The sequence below is a fragment of the Phaethon aethereus genome, assembly GCF_964289735.1.
Source record: "Phaethon aethereus genome assembly, chromosome: 1".
NCBI lineage: Eukaryota > Metazoa > Chordata > Aves > Phaethontiformes > Phaethontidae > Phaethon > Phaethon aethereus.
In genome coordinates, this window is record NC_138575.1 from 77,991,275 (window position 1) to 78,013,613 (window position 22,339).

The window sequence follows — 22,339 nt, forward strand, 5'->3', positions numbered from 1 at the left end:
TGGATATGTTCAGATGCATTTAAGACTTCCAGAGGACTGGAGCAGAGAAACATTTAGGGCACATCTCTGGCCTGCAATGCAGCGCTCCACAGAAATACCTGAACTAGTGGTGAGGAAAATAGCCTGCAGAGCTCAAAGCGTGATGCTATTGCTGCACTGAGGCAAGAGGCAGGGCTGGTTGTTGCCACCACAGCACCTTCTTCATACAGGTGTATCACGTAGCAAATAGATACGGCAGAGTGCTGTGCTAATAAATGTATGGGCCTGCTTGCAGCTAAGTTAGACATTATGATGCAGCACTGCATTAAGTAGTCCTGTAAAGACAGCTGCAAGTGATGCTATTAATCAGTTGGTGCCAACCACTCTGTCAGCATCCTTCAGATTTTCTGGAGGTCTTCAGGTGCTTAAAGATGCCATTGTGAGACATCCAGAAGTCCATCAGTACCTAACGTCTGGTTTTGATGGATCAGTCAGCTGGGTACTACTGAAACGCTGTTAGAGGACACTGTTCTAGACTCCAAATGGCATTTAGCAGCTTTGCTTGTGCTTCTGTCTGTAAAATGTTGGTAGAACATCAACACAGAATTGTGTTAAGTTAGAAGTTTGAGATACTCAGAAAAAAAAGCAGATTATTCTATAATCTTCCCTTTATAAACCTAGTATTATCATCATGAATTTCTTTCTCAGTTTACTACAGGATTATTAAACAGTGCTTGCTCTTACAGCAGGCCGTGAAATAGGAAGTGCGTGCTACCACGGTACATCCATTTGAGCCCCGGATAATCAGGGTAATTGCTAAACCCGCACCTCCCGCGGCCTGCACGGTCCCGCTACCCCTCCGTGACTGGAAGCAGCGGCAGATCCCCGCGCTGGCTTGAAGGGCGCGTTTCGGCGTTACCGCAACACGGCTGCCAGCGCCTTACCCCACCCAGCCCGCGCCTCATTCCGCGGCTTACGGCCGTGGGCGGGGTGTGCGGGACCGATTCAGCCGGTGGCAGGGAGAAGCCAGCCGCCCCGCAGGGCGGAGATGGGGGTGCAGGCAGGGCTGGGGAACCCGCGGCAGAGCCGCCATAGGCGCGGGGTGCGATGGACCCGCGACCGTGACACGGTGGCGCGCACATCACGCAGCGCCGCCGCGCGCCCTCCCTCCCTATGACGACCGGAGCGAGAGGAGGCGGGGCGTCATTTGCATCTGCCCTTGGGTTGGTTGGAGCGTCTTGGGCCACGGGGGCGGGGCAAGGGGAAGCGCGGGATTGGCTGCTTGCGGGGGCCGGTGGCGCTGGGCGCGGCCGCCATGTAGGCGGCGGGACGGCTCAGCTGCTCGTGCCCCAGTCGTTGGTCAGCGGCTGCTGCAGCGGGAGCTGCGTTCTCCCCTAGCGGCTCGCCCGCGCCGCTCTTCCCCCGCCGGTGACGATGCTGGACCGGGAGCGCGGCTGGAGCGTCTCGTTCGCCGGCTGCGGCTTCCTGGGCGTCTACCACATCGGCGCCGCCACCTGCCTGCAGGAGCGCGCCCCCCACGTCATCCGCGACGCCCGGCACATCTACGGCGCCTCCGCCGGGGCGCTGGCCGGCGCCGTGCTCGTCGCAGGCGGCTCTCTGGGTCAGCGGCTCCGCCCTTCTGCCCCGGCGGCGGCGGCGGGGGGGTCCGGCGGGCTGAGGGGAGCGGGGCGGCGGGCTGAGGTGACTGAGGCGAGGCGATGTGAGCCGCGGAGCGGGCTTGCGGGGAGGGGCAGGCGTGGCGGGCCGAGTCGGCTGCCGTTGCGGCCGCGGCACGGCCCCGGCTCCGGGGAGCGCCTCGGCCCGCCGGCGCTGCGGGCTGGCGGGGTCGGCGGGGCTGGGCTGCCCATCCCTTCTCTGCGGGGCTGGCTCTTTTTCTCTCTTTCTCGTTTTCTGTCCCCAAAAGAGGAACATGACCACTGTTATGAAATTAAATCCGAACGCGTTATGTGGCCCTGTAGGTGCTGGGCTGTCTTTTTCTCTATTCCCTCGCGTCTCATCCCGTGCACATCTTATCTCCGAGTAAAATACAGGAAAATGGGGTGTTTCCTTGAGGGTGGGGGAAGAGGCAGGTGGTAAAGTTAGCGTGTCTTCACCTCGGATGAATATTTAGCAACCTCGCTGGCTCAAGAAATGGTCTTGTCGATGCCTGATCCGATTTCAACACTTGTTTAGTCAAATGGTCGGAGTTTACGACCCCAGGTACAGGGACAGGTATGTGTGTCCCTCTGAGGAGTTCCTCCGGTGCCGCCTGGCCTCGGAGTTGCAAATGTTGGTGACGACTGCTCTTACCTGGGTGCAAAGTAGGGGAATTAAAAACTGTCGGGAGAGCAGGAGGTAGCTGAATCGTAACACCCTTCAGAGCGAGCAGACTAACCCTGTCATCAGTTTGAAACGAAATACTTACACTTCAGTGGGAAATAATGCATCTCTTCTGTGGTTACCTTTGCACATGAAGTTTCAGCTAGCTTTAACTTGCTGCCTCTAAAGCTTCTACTTTCTTGCTGTAGGGCTAAGAGAGTTAAGGTCAAGGGCTTAGGTTAGCTTTAACATGCTTTTCCTCTTTAATCTGTGCGCAGTATATATTGCATAGATCACTTGGGTATATCATTTGAAACAGTGGAATGATTAAAATCACTGATTTTAATTGTGATTTACGTAATAGTTAATCTTGTTTTGTATCTATACTGGATAGAAGATGTTAGTTTGCAACTAAAGATAGTCTCTCCTGTGAAATAAGCTACTTATTTTCTAGCAGTAGGAATATAGTAAGTATACCTTACTTTTATTTATTTAGAGCTCATGAGAACCCAAATAGACATTTATCTAGTGAATTAGACATGCTAGACATTAAAGCAAGCTTAATACAGGTAAAATACCAAGGTGTTTAGGATAGTGCCTGGAATACAGTTAAAAAAGTGTAGGAAGTGTCTGGAAATCTGAAAATGTTTTTCCTTTTAAACCAAAGAAATATACTGAATAAAAGCTTGTCTAGTTCATTAATCAATAGTGATTGTTTTTAAGTGTACTCTTAACAGATTTAGAACTACAAGGTTTTGTAAATTCCCATTTTATCTTTCTTACTTACAATGAGTGCTTATTTTGAGTTTGGACAAGGATTGGGTTTTGCTTTTAAATTTCTGAGGGAACAATTTATTGACTAAAACAAACAGAAGTTCTCTGTATATGCAAGAGACTAATGCTTATCCCTGCTGCTTAGCCACTGATCTCTTATCACACACGCTCAATTTCTTCGAAGCTTTAGCAGTAAACTTGTGCTACTTAAACTTTTTAATTTAATGTTGGTGTAATGTCCTAACACAATACACTTATTATGAGCCTAATATCAGCTTTTAAAACAAATCACATTTATACACAATAACTATTTTTAGAATGTATCCAATTTTAAGACTTAAGTCATTGTAAATTACTTAAGAAGGATGCTGCTTTAAATATTTGAAGTTCTCTTAAGCACAAAAATGTCTATTGTTCACCTGAAAGTATGTGTTATTAACAGCTTTTAAAATTTTTAAGTAATTGAGACTTGTAGACTTCAAATATTCCCTTGTCTTTCCCTTCTCACATGCCAACTGAGATTTTTGCTTTTCACTAACAAATAGAATAGCTAGTATGTGTGCAATCACTGCCCAAGGTATTGTATATCATGGGCAAGTGTATTTGTTCTGGAAACTTAAAAAAAAGAAGCAACTTGGGAATCTTGGAAGACAATTCAGAACCAGACACATTCTAAAATCTGTGAATCATTGTAAATTCATCAAATGAAGAAGGTATTTCCATGTTAATTCTGTATCTTTTTAGCTGTTAGTTTTTTATGAGCTTGTGTGAAAGCAGAGGATTGTAAATAAGCTCTAAAGAAACTCAATGTGGTATAACAATTTGATATATTTCATTAGTTTGTATTGTACGCCTCCCTTACATTGATATACTTTAATATGCAGTATTTGTGTTTTCTGCAGTTGTGGTTAAAAGTCCCATGTGTTTTCACAGTTGTTTCACTGTGGGGAAGACAGAGCCAGACTCTTCTCAGAGATGGGTAGTGGAAGGATGAGAGGCAGCAGGGCACAAGCTGGAACATGGCAAATTCTGATTAGGTATAAGGGGAAGAAAATTAACGTGAGGGTGGTAAAATACTGGAACAAGTGTCCAATGAGGTTGTGGGACCTCCATTCTTGGAGGTGTTCAAGACTTAAGTGGGCCCAGCCCTGGGTTGTTGGTGCACATAAAACTCTGAGTGTGTACGTATACCTATGAACAGGGTTTTTGACAAAAATTGATGTGCATTTCTAATTTCTTACAGGTTTGTAGCCGGATGTTTTAAATAAAGGATTTTCTTTGTGCTTCATGTTACCTGTTAGATAGGCAAACTGAGAGGCTGTAGAATTTCACATTTGAGTAAATGTAAATATTAGCCATTGAAGGGGAGGAGGAAGTATACTTTTCCAGACTGAGGAAGAAGTTTACTTCATTGAATTTGGGGGAAGGTAGAGGGAGAAGCGTAGACATGACTGTTCTTTTGAGGATGAAGTGCATTCCAGGCTATTCTGAACTGGAACTGTTGAGGTGCACTTTTTAGATCTTCCCCATGGATGTTTTGAAGATCTGGTATGTCGGTGGTGATGTAGTCATCCATTCTAGTGGGACACTAAAGAAAACAGGTTTGGTAGGGGCAGTAAATTCAAGGTCAGGTTTTAGTCTGTGGGAAATGAATTAATAGTTATTTAACCACTAAAATAGGAATAGAGAAACATAACTAGGAATATAGAAATAAAACTAGAAACAGTTCACATTTAATAGGTATATTCATTTCTTTAGCTCTCTTGCACTTCAAAAAATAAAACCGATGTACCGAGGTCTGCCTAAAATTCCAGTCTGACTTGAGCTCTAGCCTTCTGTCCCTTTCTGAGAAGATCCCATTTTGGAATACACCAGCCTAAGAGGTAACTGTATTTTTTTTTTTTAGTCCTGTTGAGGAAGGAAGGGAAAAGGAAAAGAAGTTGGAATACTCTGAAGTCTGTTGAATTAATAATGAACAGCTTTTTAAATTTTCAGTGTTTTAATATCACATACTCTTGGGTAGACCACAACACAGTCTTTTTTTTTTTTTTTTTTGCCTTTTCATGTTTAAAATAGGTTACAATAAACAAAATATGTAAACATGATTTTTTTTTCTTTTTTTTCTTTTTTCCCTATAGACTATCTCAAATGTAGAAATTCTTGTATGCGGAAGTGATGGGTAAACTATGAAATCAAATTTCAGCTTGATGGGTAGTTATTTTCCGAAAGGAAGTTGAAATGAGAGGGGTTCAAATCTAAACTGTTAGAGGTCATCAGTTTTACAGCTCTTTAATGGGGTATGTAAAGTGAGCTGATATTTGCCTGACTTTTTTTATGGTGAGAGGTAAATAATTGCAACACCAGATTAATAGAGGGCACTGGTATACTTCATTTTTTTCTGCAGAAACAGGCCTGCAGTGCAAATAAGTGAAGATGTTACTGTGCTTCAAACTTAAGTAACAGCTTGAGTGTCAATTTGACAGGATGCTAGCTAGAAAAACGGGGTCAAGACCTGGCAGAGAAGTGAGAGTGTATTTGTTTGCTCATGTGTCCGTGCACCCAAGTGCTCTTGGTCTGTTTTTTAGAACAAGCAATTTACTTGCTTGGGGCATAAGTTTTTAAAAAGTACTTATTTTGAAAAAGGAAATTAATGCATGCACCAAGACTACTGTTCATGGACAGAGTTCTGGTAGTTCAGTACCTCAGACTCCTGCAGTGTGTCTGATTTCTGTCTTTAGAAAAGTTTAGAAGATTGAACATTGGTAAGTTAGTTAGGGAGGTGGTAATTTATATTTGAGTGCATGGAAGAATAGAACTGAGAAAACTGTCAACATAACTAACTGCTTTTGGAAAGAACTTCCTCACTTGCCAGAATGTGACTTGTGCCATTTTTTTAATTGCATCTAAAATGTGTTTTACTAACATAAGGATATATTTGACCATGAGCAGTGAGCTGTGTCTAAATTGTTTGCTGTCTTACGGGGTGGGAGGTGGAGTCTGGGTACTGGTATCAGCAGATTCATGGCTCAAGGCTTCACTCTGCAAAGGTGGAATGAAAAAATTGTAATGGTAAAAATGGAGTATGTCTGATACCTCAGATTTTTTTAGAGATGCTCTACTGAACATAGACTCTAGGTTTACTGAGTTAAGAATGAGGAAGGTTTAGGTATTGCTATTTGAGGGGCGCAAAATAACATTGTAGAAAGAAAATATCTTTGGAAATTAATCTGAACTCAGAGGCTTAAGCAGAATTGTTTCCAGTGCAATGCTCACATTTAACTCGATAAGTTGAATCCTATCTATCCTAGGAAGGGTCAATGTAAGTTACACTATGCGAGTTCTGAAAATATTCTTACGTGATCTTGTAGCGTATCACTCGGGTTAATAACCTGTTACTTTGACCTTCCTCCCCACCCCCTTTCCTCTATCAAATTCCGCTACAAGCTTATCAGGCAATTTTCTCAAAGTATGCCCTGGAGAATCATGACATTAAAAATTAAAACAAAACATTGCAGGTTGAGCTACTGTTCTTACAGTGACTAGGTACGTGGTTGTTAAAATGATTTTAGTGTTTTTCAGGAGCAGTTGTGTCTTCTGTAGTGATTTGATCTAGTTCCCAAATGCTGATTTAATTGGAGAAAAAATTATAAAATAAAAACTAGTATGTCCATTATATATTGGTAAAAATGCTTATTTTTACAGGTATCCACCTATTTAGGTGGAGACCTGTGTGAGAGGTGTTACAATCTCCTCCATAACCCACTGCTTTAAATACTTCCCTCCTGATCTTCCTTACAATAAGATCACAGTTAATGTTCCCTTTACTGTGTTTATATATAAATGAAGATAAATGGTGCCCTGAAACCTTAAGGTTGGTTGAAGTCCAACAAGTGTTACTAGCTGTGATGAACCCCAGGTCCTCTGCTTCAGCAGACATACTGTAGACCTTAAATCTGTGCATCATACACTGTAGGTTTTTATGATGTTGCATATGGAATATGTCCATGCATACCTGCTTAGGAAATGTCACTCATCTTTGTTTTTTCTTAAATAATGTGTTTCTGGAATTAATTCCCTACCGAAGCATCTTTATATTGGTATTTTATACCTACAGTCTATAAAAAAATAACATACGAGTAACTTAGCGGCTGGGTCTTCACCAGGAGTTCTACTTGAAAGTCTAAAGTGACTTTTTTTTTTCCCCCTCAGAAAACTCCTAAACTCTGTTAAACACTAGTGGACAGTTATTTTATCTGTTAAAAAGCTCTTTATTTTTCATGCTAGCAACCAGAGAGAAAAATTGGAGCTCTAGACATGCTTTATTACTGGAAGTGTGCGTTTTGCTTTTTGACATATCTTCTGTTCTTAAGTTAAATGTATTTTATTTTCAGCTCAAGCTTGTGCAGATGTTCTGGCATTAGCCAAAGAAGCTAGAAAGCGAAATCTTGGTCCTCTTCATCCTTCCTTTAATGTGATAAAGATAGTAAGAGATGGACTGATGAGAAATCTTCCAGAAAACGCTCACCAGTTGTCATCGGGCAGACTGTGTATTTCACTCACCAGAGTATCAGATGGTAAAAATGCATTGATATCTAATTTTAACTCTAAAGAAGAAGTTGTCCAGGTATGTTTGACAGCTTTTAAAAGTTTCTATACCCTTAAGTCCATTTAACATCATCAACTGGATTTCTGTTGTAAACATTTCAGGATATTGTGACTTTGACAGTATATTAAAGATGAATTCAAGCTTCGTTACACTAATTTCACTTACTAGTTTTCCCAGTCAATGTATCTGCAAACTGTTTTAGTGAGTAGGTGTGAGGGATCAGTCTTAAAAAGGATAAATGCCTTTAAAGTGCAATGTATAAATAAGAATTTTTTTTTTTTAAGGTCATGCTTACAAAAGCAGTGATCAAGAAACAGTCAAAAATATCTTTTGAAGTTCTTAATGTCGGTTACAAAGCTAGTTTAATATGATCCCAGAATGTTGATATTTGTGTCTCTAGTTAGTTACTTTGGTTACTCAGAAAATGCATATCTTGAGTGGATGATCATAAACTTTTCCTTGCTAATTAGCATTTCCAGAAATGGTCTTTTAGTGAGTCTTAGATTTTTTTTTTTTAGATAGAGTGTGGTTACATTCTAAAAAAGAAATGTGGAATATCCACACCGTGTTTAAAATAGTGCTTGATAATACCTTTTTCCCCCTTCTTTTTATTCAAGTGTACTTGATAGAGATTTTTTTGGTTGCTTGATTGGTTGTTATTGCTAACATCTAAAGATATAAAGATAAATGATCATTTCAATAATAGAATAGTTACCATTTAATTTATATGGTCTCATTTTCCTACAGGCTTTAATCTGTAGTTCATTTGTCCCTATTTATTGTGGCCTAATTCCACCATCATTTAGAGGTGTGGTAAGTGTCTATTGCTAAGATCTAAAAATAGTTCTAGCTATTCTGAAAAAATAATTAAGAGACAATGTATATATGTGTTTTGTTATCCGATGGTAAAATAGATACCTTCATCATAGCTTCTAGTACTGTAGCTGTATGTTACAATTTTTTAAAAAAAGCAAAGAAACACTAAGTATGTGGAAGATGTTATGTATATGTCTTCTCCACTCTGCAAAACACACACATGCTTGAGCTCTTTTAATTACTGCAATCAGCAAGCAAGAATTTTAAGGGGGTATTCGAAGATAGCAAGTGTTTTAAGTATTTAACTTAAGGATAAATATTTATTGAAGAGAGTGATGCTCATTCACCTGTACAAATTTATAGGAAGGGTCGCTTGTTTGTTTAAAAAAAAAAATCTTGTAAGCTAGTTTATTGCATATCTTTGTTGCTGCTGCAGGTAGATCTGCCTTAAAACTGGATTAAGTTCCATGTTTGGTTAGATATAAACAAAGCTTTTTAATGTCTTCTGTCATTTGTATTCAGTGTAAGGTTGCTTTTTAAAGGTACAGTGTCAGTGTATTAATCTGTTTTATTTCTTGACAGGAACTGTTGGTAACAAAACCTCTTAATACTTCATGGCTATATTGGGTTTTCTAAAATCCCCCATTAAAGGGGCAACAACTGCAGAAAAGTTAAGAGTTTGTTATAGGTATTCTGATTAACAGGTCTGGAAGCATACTTGCATTTCAAATCAAGGCAGTGACATTCATGGCTTTTTGTTATAGTGTTGTATTAACTTGCATTTGCTTTCCTTCCAACTGTGGTGCTCCTTACAGAAGGAGAGGGGAGGCATATTGAAAGAATCAAAACATCTTTAGCAGTGGTTGATTACAGACTGTTCTCAAGGCAATTTGTAAGTGCTAAAAGGTCAAGGATAGATATGAAATGTATTTTCTTCATGCTGAAATTTAAGCAAAAGTGATTAAAACTGTATAGGGGTTTTTCTTTATCTGTACTTCTAAACCTTGTATGTCTCCTTAAACTCTTCTAGATTAAAGGTGTTATGAAAACAGGACGTTGGACTGAATCCAAGGTTTAGGTGGATCCAGGCTAATCTGGCTATTCAGTTCTTGTCACCAGACAACAATGTTATTTTAAAAGGCTTAGTTCAGAGTACAAAAACATACAAGTGATGCTTTATTTGGACCTATTTTGAGGGAAGGGGAAGGAAGGAATCATTGTATGCTTTTGATCTTTGCAATTATTTTGATATGATTTTAATGCTTAGGAAGCATTTTTCATGTAACCTGGTAAGAATACCGCAGTTACATATGCTTGGCATGACTCCTGTAGGGTTTAAACACAGTAGAATGTCAAGTATGTAAAATTTGTAGCATCTTGCTGTATTTCTGGCTTGGTGCTTCATGCATGTATACTTTAAAACAAAGACTTCCGGATAACTTTCAATAGGTATGTCTACTTGCCAGTTGTGAAGCTTTTGGGTGTGGTGTGTTTTGTTTGTTTTTTTACCCTTTTCAAATGCAGCAATGGTTTCAGATTAAAAAATTACTAGGGGGGATAGGCAGAAACTCCAAATGATTAAAACTGTTTACCTCTGTAGAACAGTGACTCAGATGTGTACTTCCATCTTTTAACAATTTCATGAGAATGCTGCATGCTATGGCTCCTCCTTTGTTGTATTGTACTTTCCACAAAGGACTTGGTGATTGCATATGTACGTTGGTGATTGCATTATACATCTATAGGAAGTTTGTCAGTGGCTGAGAAAGCTGACAGGTAGGAACAGGCTTCTCTAGAAGAGTATGTTGGATAAATTGCTCTGAGTTGTCCTCTTACTAATTTCTAATTTGTTTCTCAGAATGGTCAGGGATTGACTATCAAGGCAGATGAAATTGATAATCCAGGTTGCTCCTGCTCAAATCACCTGCTGTGTTACATTCAGATATTACAAGGACCTACAGGTTATGTCTGGTGCCTAGTTAGAAAGAAGGAAAATGCAGCCAGTAAACCAGCAAAACTGGTAGTCTTTTGCCACTGTCAGAACAAACTAGCTACAATTGGCCACGCTGGAAAGATGGCTGTTTTGAGTGAGTGGGGGAGTTGTCTTTAGCCATAGCAGCTGCTACACTATAGATTAGTTACCCCAATACAGAACTCTTCAGTTCTTAGATCTTAAAATGTCTAAAATGGTGATGCACTAAGGCTACAGAAATGAGCAATTCAATGTGAAGGAGACACAACCGCAACCTGGAACAGCATCTAAACTTGCACTCAAAGCAGAATAGATATCCATGACTGTTGGCAAGGTTTCTGAAGCATTATCCATTTTTACTTGCGGTTTCTTTATGTCTAAATATTTTTGATGCTTTTATACAAAATTCTAAATTACTAAGAGCAATTTTAAGTGACTCTTATTCTAACTGAATGGTTTGTTATTACAGAACTTGACCTTTGAAGTGTAGAGCTATTCTTTTGCTCGTATTCAGTCTAAAGAACTACCCTGGTAGCTCTTTGGTTGTTCCTGTCCTTTGAGGAAGAGGAGACAGCTGCACTACTTTTTCTCTGCACGTTGCGTAGGATTATGATCTTTAAAATCGACTTACTTTTTCTTAAATGTGCAGAAAAATCCCTAATAGAATACTCTAAGGCTATCTGCAGAACTTGGAATGGTTTTTAACTGGCATTAGAGGACAAAGCATGCTGCTCAAAATGTTTAGCCTGGGAGCATAGGCAGAAACTGCTCTGTTAGTCTTAAATGTTATTTAATTCTTGCATGGCAAATCTGCTAGTTAGAAATTTTCAGCTTTTGAGACTTCTTATTTTTGTTCATTTTTGTAGCGCTATGTGGATGGAGGAATCAGTGACAACTTACCTCATTATGAATCAAAGAATACCATCACAGTTTCGCCTTTCGCTGGGGAGTGTGATATCTGTCCAAAGGGGAATTCTGCCAACTTTCATGAAATGAATGTGACCAACACCAGCATTCAGCTCAGTTTGGGGAACCTTTATCGTTTAACACAAGCGCTCTTTCCACCAGAACCGAAGGTAACTTGCTGCATTCATGTAGTTACTAGAACATTTTTCCCTATAAAAGCCATGCTTTTGCAGAAACCTACAGCAATCTTAGCATTTCATTTAGCCATATAAACTTTTCTGGTGACATTTCTCTTCTTGTTTCTGTTCTTTTCATAGTTTGTCTTCATTCTCCTTATTTTTGGTCTCTCTCAGACTAAAAATGTATGTCCTGCTGTTGGCTTTCAGTATTTATTTGGGAATTAGCACAGGATTCTATCATAAAATCAACATTGGTAAATTAATAACTGTCAGTTTGTAGTCCTTTCATGTTTACCTGCTAACCAGGTGCTTCAGAATTTAGAAGCTCTAAAGCTTCATGGATTTGTGAAGTTTTCCATTAATACCTCATGTAGGCAAGTTGCCTTTAAACTTTGCTAAGCGCTGTTAATTGCAGATCTGATGGGGGAAATGCTCTTGAATTGCTGTTGTGGAAGCTGAAAAAATGAAAACTGACTTTGCCAATTGGCTTGGGATATACGACAGAGAAGTAATGTTCCTGACTGCTATAAATAGTTTTTTTTAATTGAGGGCTTTTTGACCTCTTGAAGAAAAATGTTAAGTTCTACTTATGTAGGCTTTAATTTTTTTTTTTTTTTTTGTCCAGGACTACTGTGTAGGTGAGCTGGTGTTGCATCTGGTAAAAGATGTTTTCATATGGAAGACTAAGTCTGAGTTTGAGCATGAGAATTGAACAGCTGACTTTTTTTGTAGTTTGGGGAAGTGGGAAGCACTGGGAGGGAAGGAGGGGAATTGGCATATTCCAAGCCACCCTGTTTCATTGTTGCTTGCATCTGCTGGCAGGCTGGTCAAAGAAACAAAAGGGGAAGAAATTCTTGCAAACTGTTAGAATGGTGTCCTTTTAGGTGAATGATTTGGTGCATCTGTAATAGGTGAAAGATAAGTTCATGTATGCGTGATCATGTGTGCATCATCACAGTAGGCACATTAGCCTGAATCTGTTGAATTATAACAATTGTTAATGTAAATTTTTCTTACATGAATGGAGGGTGGATGGAAGTGGCTTTTCATTCTGCAAACTGTTGATCTTTAGTTGGATCTCCTTTTATTTGTCTGACTAATTTACCCTATGCTTGCAGGTATTAGGAGAGATCTGTGAGCAAGGATATTCAGATGCTCTTAAATTCTTGAGAGAGAATGGTATGTTACACTTGTGGATAATTATTGATGATATGGTCTTAACCTGAGTTTAAAGAAAGAAGTGAGGGGGTTGTATGTCGTTAAGAAAAGACTAAGTCTTTGAGGTTTTTGAAGGCATCATGATAAGTTTAATTCTTGTAGAAATCACATAGTTGTAGTAACTATTCACCTGAGGTAAGTTGTGCTGCTACACAGAAATTGAACTTTTGGGGTTTTGTCAAATTTGTGTGAAGTGAATGTTAATGTATTGTTAAGTGAAATTACCAAAACATTCAAACTAGGGAAATCATATTACTAGTTTCTTTTGTGTTAATCGTGAAGGATAGAAATGGGCTATTGTTTCCCACTCCTGTGAAACCTGTATCTTCTCGTCACCTCCTCTCTGCTATCATCCAAATTAATTTCTAGGTAAAGCCTCATAGTCCAGAACTGGGAGCTGGTAACAAGAATATAAACTCAGTTACAGACAAATCCTTAGTAATGTAGCAGTTGTTGGGACCCAGATAAGTTTAGGAAGAAGAATTGAAAGTTGCTCTGCTGTACTCCTAGAATTCTAATAATATATTTTATGTTCGTAAATGTTACTGTTCTGCACACTTTGAGACAAACAAGTTCATGCCAATATCAAGTTACTGTCTTTAAGTTAACCATATGTTAAATATGGCTAGCCCCTGTAGTCTTTGGATGCAGAGGTAAATTGGTACTGGCTCGGATTAGAGGAATAGAAACTGAAATGTGATGTTTGCACAGATAGTACCAGCTGCAGTATTGTAATGCAGTCATAGATTGATATGCTCACTGCTTATACTCTGTTATAACAAAACATTCAATATTCAAGTTTTCTTGGAACAATTTTCCTCACTGTTAAAATGTCACGGTTCTGCTTAAGAGTTTGATTTGTCTAGTACTATTATTAAATACTTAATGAGAGTCCTGCTTTATATCTTTTACCAGATGATTAAAAGCACAAGATACACAAAGAGCCTATAATTTGTAGTTGTCTGTGCTAAGATGGGTTCTGTTGCTGTACTGCACCCGCAAGTTTCCTGTGTGCATGTTTCCACCTGACACTAATATCTGAGACTCATTGCAGCTCTTCCTTGGTGTCTTTCCCCCACATCCTTTGTGTATTACACTGTTGTCCTCCTTTTCATACTACTGATCCTGTGATCTTTGTTCTTATTCTGTCATAGGTTTGTCTTGCTTCAAGCTTAATCAGTGATAACCTTTCCAAACTCATTCATTATGCATCTCCTCTCTTACTATTTCAACTGTAGGATTTAATTTTTCCCCCATCTGCAACACTCCAGACAACTTTTTTTTTTTCTTCCTAAACTCATTGTATAATCTTTTGACATTTGTCTTTTGGGAGTAATTGTAAGTAGGATACAGATTCTGTTGTATGTAGGTATGGATCCTAGTCAAATTTGGTAGTCTTTACATATATATATATATATATATATATATATATACAGGCAACCAGTGTTGATTTAGATCTGTACTTTGGGTATATATTAAAACAATTGTGTACCCTACTTGCTTTGCTTCTCCACCCTGTTGTCGCAATGCCTCAAAGTACTCAGGTAATGATAGCTGCCATGTCAAATTTCCCAAATGTCTGATGTGGTTTAGGTGTTTTCTTTGAAATAACTATTAAATCAGTTTTCCTTCTGTTGTTTAAATAATTTGCTCTCTTGCTGGAAAACATCTTTGGTAAATGACTGTATGTTTCCAGTACCATTTCAGTTAATTGTTCACTTTTCCCTTTTCTTTAGAACCTGTTTTAAAGTAAGACCTAAACCTGCAAAAGAGTATTCACCAGTGTGATTAAACGTTTGTGGGATTATAAGAGCGAGTGTATTTGACATTGGGTAGATAATGTTCCCTCAGGATAGGCCTTTGTACAGATACACAGACAACAGGTACTGTACAGGTACTCTGAAGACCCACGGATCAAGTCTAAGTGGACGCTCTTAACTCTTTCAGGTATTCTGAATGACTCCATTTATATCCACTTGTCCTTCACAAAAAGAAATCCTCTTGAGGCTGCACAACACATTGACCATATGAAGAAAAAAAAATTGACAGAAAATAATAGAGTAGAAACTTTGAAAATGGAACTACTTAATGACCAGCTGAAGCAAAATCCATGGCCTTTGGAGAAGAGCATATTTGAGAGTCTACCTCCTAGGCTTCGTAAAGGTACATGCTTCAGACTGTTTCCTGTAACTTTGGATGACAAACTTGGATTTATTTTTTTCCTCTGCTTACTCTTATAATTTGCATAAGATGCTTTTTATTTAATCGTATAACTGCCTGTGATATTAGAGACTAGCTCAACCCAAGAAAAAGTCTTCAAATATTTTTTAAATGTGGACATGAACATTTTGATTTAGCTACAGAAATAAGGCTGAAGCAGGAGGAAGGAGCTACTTTCAAAAATACAGAGTCATGAACTGAATTCTTATTTGGTTTTGGATGAACTTTGTATGTGCACAGCGTTTTTGTATTTCACACCAGAGTTGAACCTCAAATCCAAACACTGGTTTATCCCCATCTTATTTTTAAAACCGACTTCTGTAGATGTCTAGTTCTCTGGCTTTCCTGTCTTTTTAATAAGCTGGTGATAGACCAAAACCACTTCTGATATTTCTTTAATCTGTAACTTTTACCTAGTTTTTTTTGTGGATGCTGATTGGTATTTTCAAGATCTGAAAGTTGTGATCCCAGTGACCTAGGAGAAGAAAATTTGAAGTGTGATACTTCTTACAAGTGTATGTAACAACTGGAATATGCGGAGCTCTAGAATTTAAACAAACTCCTTAAAGTTACAGAGTCTCTAACAAGACAGGAATGCTATCTAAAATACATAAGTATTTTTGGGGAGGTGAACTTTACATCCTCTTATTCTAAATTAATTCTTAGACTTGTTGCTTAAAAGTTCTGGGTAATGCCTTTTGTCCCTCTGGTATGAGTGTCTGTTTCAATATTTTAAAATAGCATAGAGAAGGCTTTTTATAACAGTGCCTTGAAATTAATTTTTTCATTTTCTATCTGAGCCTTATTCAGTAACACTTGATAGCGTTGACTGAAAATTACCAACCTTTGAGCAAATTATTTAAACTGTTTTCAAATAGTCTAATATCTTTTTCAAAAATCATTATTCTTAAGCACTGCAGGAAGCTTGTAAAGAACAGAATGGATTCTGCGCTCAGTTCTCTAAATTCTTCCCGATGCGGATTATATCCTATCTGATGCTACCATATACACTACCAGTGGAGTCCGCTTACTCTGTTGCTTTACGGTAAGGAACTTTAATGAACCATTTTAGAATTATAATACTTTTGGAAGTTTATTCACTGAGAGCTTATTCAGTGTTGTAGGCATTTCGGTACTCTGGAATTCAAGTGGTAACTGTCCAAAGACCATTATTTCTACCTCCATATGCATCCTGCCAAAGCCTCTATAGTCTAAGGCTAGGTAAATAAACATATTAAGATTCCTGAACAGTTTACTCTTATTACTAGTAGCTGTCTTCTCAAAAGTCTACTCAAAAGAAGCACCCTTAATTGTTTTCCAGGAGCACATTCTTTATTACCATTACTATATTCTGCAGTGGTATTTGAACTCTATCCAGATAGTTCTTGTGCTTTAGCTTCTTTCTGAAGTCAGGAGTGAGACCTAGTGTTTACTTGCCATACAAATTTTCTTACTAGGTTTGCTTAGGTTGCCTGAAAGTTGTACTCTTGAAACGGAGCTTAATTTTATAAGTTTTTTTAATTCTCATAAAGGAAAAATTATGCTAAATAAATGCACCATGAACCCTAAGCTTTATGCTTGCTTAAGAGAATTCCAGTCCTTAGCAGACCACCTCCATAGCAGAGGTGTCATTGCTATCTTTAGAAAGTACTTGAAAAATCAAATGTTCTGTAAATAGAACCACACAGAACTCCAGTAAAATATTTTGGTTTTTTACCACTTAATGTGGCACTTCTGTGCCATTTTTTTGGTGGATGGGAAGGAAGCAAGTTTCAACAGAATTTTACGTGGGTTTTTACCCCTCATCCCCCTCTGGTATAACTGACTTCTGTTAAGAAAATTATAAGGTAAAAAATACATTTGTGACATTGTTCTGTTTCTGCCTTCTATTTCTTCTTCCATTATGCTTTTTTTTTTTGTTCTTCCTTCCTCTTCCACCTAACTTTAAACTGACCTAAAGTTCCTACTACAAAGAAAGAGGTATTGGAGACAGGAATATTTTGCAAGTTTCCTCAATGTTGGTCAGAGAGTGTGGAATGCACATACTGGTCAGCCACTCAGCATAGATCAGAGATGCAGTGGTCTGTGCTGCCCCTCTTCCTAGCTTGTAGAAAAGGGATGAGTGGGCTAGGAGTTCAGGGAGGTTGGGAAGAACTGAAGACCTTGATGGGGAAATTAACTTGGGGAGAATGAAAGCTGTGTTATTTTGTTGGATGTTGGACCTGGTATGTAAAAATATAATGCAGATTAGATCTAGTGCTTACAAAACAACTGTATTTTCCTTTTGGTTGTAGGTTAGTAAACTGGTTTCCTGACATGCCTGCTGATGTTCGATGGATGCAAGAACAGCTTTGGCGGATTGCTAGTACAGTTTATTCCCAGGCTAAAAGCAAGCTGTTCTGTACATCCAGGTAAAGTGGAATGCTGCTGCATGTAAATGATGCATTTCTAGAAATTCTCTCTCTCTTTGTCAGAGCTTCAAGTGCTAATAAGCTTTCCTGTTAAAACTGGAGTTAATAATTTTCTCAAAGCTAACGCAAAACAGTTCTCACTCTTTCTAGTCCTTAGTGTTGTTTCTTAAGTATATTTTCAGGTGCTTCTTGTTTGTAAAACTGATCAATGACTGCTACATATTGTAGATGAAGAGGTGTTGCCTGTTGGTAGGCTTATGCTTTTTGGGAAGAGGGGTGGGTTATGGAGCAGGCATTGGACTGAGAACAGAGACGTCGTTTCTTTTCTGCTCCACAGTAGCTGGAGCAATCAGGAAGAGGAGGAAAAGGTTGCTCAAGATATTCTAGATCAGGTGTAGCACATAGGAACTGGAAAACATTGGGAGAAAGACTAGACTCTTAGGAGTCTGGACAGGAAAGGTTGTAAGAGTTAAAAAGTAGACAAATATGAAGGACAGTCTTGTAAGATAGTTGGGAAGAGTTAAAATAAGACACATATGGCAAATTTTTAGGAACCTCTATTTCTGTGGAAGAGGAACCTTTACTCTAACCGGGTTGTAACTAGCTTCATTATGCTTCTTTTACCAAGCTGGTGTGAGACTTATCCTTTCAGATTTTTACTTCTGTTAAACTTTGTAGCACTATGTGTATGGAGGAATCGGTGATAACTCCCCTCAGTATAAATCTAAAAATGCCATTACTGTTTCACTTCTTGTTGGGGACTGTATTTGCCCAAGGACATCTGCAAACTTTCACAAAATTAATATGACCAATATTCATTTTAGATTTTCCTGCTAAGAAGTGAACTTGTTGCTGGAACAGGGAGTTGCACAGCCATGTCAGAGTAGAATCGTTCAATAGTTTGGGTAGGAAGGGACCTTTAAAGGTCATCTAGTCCAACCCCCTGCAATGAGCAGGGACATCTTCAACTAGATCAGGTTGCTCAGAGGCCCCTCCAAGGCCCCCTGACCTTCACTGTTGCCAGGGATGGGGCATCTACCACCTCTCTGGGCAACTTGTGCCAGTGTTTCACCACTCTCATTGTGAAAAATTTCTTCCTTATGTCTAGTCTGAATCTACCCTCTTTTAGTTTAAAACCATTACCTCTTGTCCTATTGCTACAGGCCCCACCAAAAAGTCTGTCCCCATCTTTCTTTAAGCACCCTTTAGGGTACTGGAAGGCTGCAATAAGGTCTCCCCAGAGCCTTCTCTTCTCCAGGCTGAACAACTCCAACTCTCAGCCTGTCCTCACAGGAGAGGAGTTCCATCCCTCTGATCATTTTTGTATCCCTCCTCTGGACCTGTTCCAACAGGTCCATGTCTTTCCTGTGCTGAGGGCTCCAGAGCTGGACGCAGGACTCCCAGGTGGGGTCTCACCAGAGCAGAGTAGAGGGACAGAATCACCTCCCTTGACCTGCTGGCCACGCTGCTTTGGATGCAGCCCAGTATACAGTTGCTCTTCTGGGCTGTGAGCGCACATTGCCGGCTCATGTCCAGCTTCTTATCCCCCAGTACCCCCAAGTCCTTCTCGGCAGGGCTGCTCTCGATCCCTTCATCCCCCAGTCTGTGTTGATACCAGGGGTTGCCCTGCCTCAGGTGCAGGACCCTGCACTTGGCCTTGTTGAACCTCATGAGGCTCACATGGGCCCATTCTTTGAGCTCAGGATGGCATCCCATCCCTCAGGCATGTCAACCACCCCACTCAACTTGGTGTCATCTGCAAACTTGCTGAGGGTGCCCTCATTCCCACTGTCATGTTATTGATGAAGATATTAAAGAGTACTGGTCCCAATACGGACCCCTGAGGGTCACCACTTGTCACTGATCTCCATCTGGACATTGAGCTGTTGGCCACTACCCTACTTACGGTAGTGCTGTAAGCAGAGAAGCATAGGCTCTCTCTGAGGTCCAAATGCTTATAAATATGAAGTCCTCCTAAGATTTGGTCTGAAAAAGCATAAATCCAGATTTCAGAAGAGTAGGTCATATCTATTTTACTGTAATTTTTCTGATGATTGTCTCAACTCCTGGAGTTGCTGTGTAGGAGGTAGAAGGAGAAGAGAAATTAGCTCGAAAAGCTATTAGGAGTGAACAGAATTCTTAAGTTCTTCATAAAAGCTTCCAAGAGATAGCTGTAGCACTGGAGACTCCTAATTGCAGCAGTTATTTCAATTAAAGCATTGCCATGTTCTATATACAGCGCATTTTTTAATTAAAATGAAAAAAACCCCTTGAATTGAGCCAGGAGTTCTTGAGTGTTTGTCTTTCTGGTTTTAGTAATAAAGCTAGATAAGGAGGAAGATCAAAAATGCTCTCTTTTGTCCTGGCAATGCTATACACTGACCCATCAGAAATGCAGGTTTGATATGTCTGAGAAGAACTGGTTGATACTACTTCCCTGTAAGATGTTTTGCCAGGTTCTGGATTGGCATCATGAAGGATCAGATTCGTATGCTCCTTTTAGAAGTACAGAGTAATCAGACTTATTGTTGAATGTTCTGGCTTAATGGAAGACTTAATGAGGTTGAAACTTGGGTTTCCTTCCCCCTTTGGAAGTATTAAATGGAGGCTTTAACTAATTAGGTTGTAATTAATTTCTATACATAAATAGCCTCTCTTCTCCCTTTCTAAAATCTGTTAAAGCCTTTTGTTTTATAACACTAGCTGGCTTTTGAGGCCATCTTTCTGAGCAGAAATGTAGTTCTTGGTATATATTTGCTATCATCCTACTGTCATCTCTTCAGTTATTTGATACCACATGTAATCCAGTGTGCTTTTTTCCTCCTTAATGATATTTCTGACTCCACAATAAATTTGGCTAAAGTCATCTTCCTGCTTTTACCCTTATTTAATAGCTTCTTGATGTTGCTCATATTCCAGCCTCACCAATTGTGAGAGTCTTCATCTGAAACAAGCATTTGGAAGGCACAGTATCACATCTAACATTCTGACTTCTCAGAGGGGTTATTTGGCCATTGAGTCATGATTAACCAGAAACATTGTTTCTCCTCTTGCTGAAAGAGAAACTCTTGGCCTTAAAACAGAACATGGTGGTCATGTAGCTTTTGCTGTATGCTTTTATGTTATCTTCAAGGTGATCGGCTCCCACTTAACTGTTTACACCATCAAACTTAGAAGTTTTCTGAAGCCTTCCTTTAAGCGGATTCCCTCTTCAGGTAGCTAGGTCCCAAGGCTGTATTGTACAGGTGACTGTGGGCTTGTACTTTTGTTTTAGCATCCACGAAGAACTTATTGCTGCTTTTGCAGAAAGTAATCACCTCTTTTTTACACTCTTCCCCTTGAGGGGGGAAAAAAAAAGCTTCTCTTTTGGAATCAAACTTAAGACTCATGAAAGTGTGCACTGTTTACAGTTTGAAAATCCTTTTAGGAAACTTAACCTGGCAGATGGTATGTTCTAGTGCACCTAAACTTCAGGTATGGAATCTGGTGTTGACGTGTGTGTATGAGTTGTGGGGTTTTTTGTGTGTGAGAGGGGGCGTTGTAGGTTGTTTTGTTTGGTTTTGTTTTTGTTGTCGCGCCCCACCCCAAACCACTGCAAGAGAGGAGAGAGAACTTTTAAAGAAAAGACTAGGTATTCTTGATGACAACTTCTGTTTCCTGTTTCTCAAACTGGAAAAGACTAACCTGGTGATTGAGGTGCTGTTTTAGAGTGTAGAAAAGTTCTGTTCCAGCTGTTCAGGTTGGTGGTAATTAGCTGGCTGTAAAGTGGAATGCAGAGATGGCATTTGGGAAGTTGAACAACTCTATTTGCTACTCAACTTGTAAATGTTGAGACTATTCCTGTTAATTGTTCAGTTAATGCTGTGATTGGTAAATCAGTGAATATTCCAAGTGGATAGCTGGGGGAGATCAGGACTATTTAGGAAGTCATGTATAAACTGGGTCTATACTTCTGAGCCATCAGAATGGTGTGACTTTTAGTGTAACTATTTTATAGCTACTTCCGAGGACAGCACATCGTGGCAGAGTGCCCCTCTTTTAGATATGATAATTTCAAGATCCTTTTCCTATTATCCCTTACCCTAACTTACTAAATGCTTTTAGAATTAACTGTCTTCCTCTAGTGTTCTGCCTTTTATTCCCTGTTGGACGTCTGAACAGTAATAGCAACATCATTGAAACACTAATAGTTTTTGTCTTTTTTTTTTTTTTTAAACAGGAAAGACAATTATGCATCACTAAGAAAATGTCAAACTGTCCCATCTACTATGGAATTTCATTCTTCATACTGCCACCTTAAAATGCCTCACTCTTCTGCAGACCTTGAAACCTGGATCTGGGAATCTTCATGCTTCATGCACTCAGTGATGAAAAATGCCTCTGCTAAAATGCAGGAACATTCAGACTTAAACTCCTATCATAATTTTCTCCCAAATTCTGATGAGTCTGGGTTGGAAATAGATTTTGACTCTTCCTCAGAGACAAGTTTCCAAACTGCTCCAGAGTATTAATTTGGAAGTAGATTCCACAGTTTCAAAAATTCCAATTTGGCAGAGAAATTTAAATCCTAAAGGACTAAAGATCACTTTGTTTATTGGCAATAAGTCTTGGAAAATTATTTGTTTACAGCTTCCTGACAAATCTGCCTTGGGAATTCTACTGCTTTAAGGATTATAAAAACAGTGGCTGCTATACTAAGTAACAGACTATGATTCTGTCGAAGCACCAGCTCAATCAACTGTAGCAAGACTTGTAGTGAACAGTGTCTCTCTGGAAATAAATTTTTAAAAAAATCTACTTTCAGCATAAAAATGTAAATTCTGTAAACAGATTGTTAAACAAGCATCGATAACAAAAGCTGTTTAAAAAATATGATTCTTAACAATATTATGGTAGGATTACTTTTATAGCACTTAAATGAAATTGGACTTTTACTTCA

At 39.4% G+C, this 22,339-nt stretch overlaps 1 protein-coding gene across 1 annotated transcript; it reads left to right on the forward strand.

The window, feature by feature from the left end:
* Positions 1-1,413: 1,413 nt before the first annotated feature.
* Positions 1,414-22,121, forward strand: LOC309405271 (1-acylglycerol-3-phosphate O-acyltransferase Pnpla3-like; the record flags this gene model as incomplete). The annotated part of the gene is made up of 9 exons (XM_082000003.1): positions 1,414-1,600; positions 7,464-7,696; positions 8,426-8,491; positions 11,333-11,542; positions 12,670-12,730; positions 14,717-14,932; positions 15,902-16,034; positions 17,284-17,400; positions 21,620-22,121. 9 exons carry the CDS (start codon positions 1,414-1,416, stop codon positions 21,909-21,911), a joined length of 1,515 nt encoding a protein of 504 aa, XP_081856129.1. The 3' UTR covers positions 21,912-22,121.
* Between the last annotated feature and the right edge of the window lie 218 nt (positions 22,122-22,339).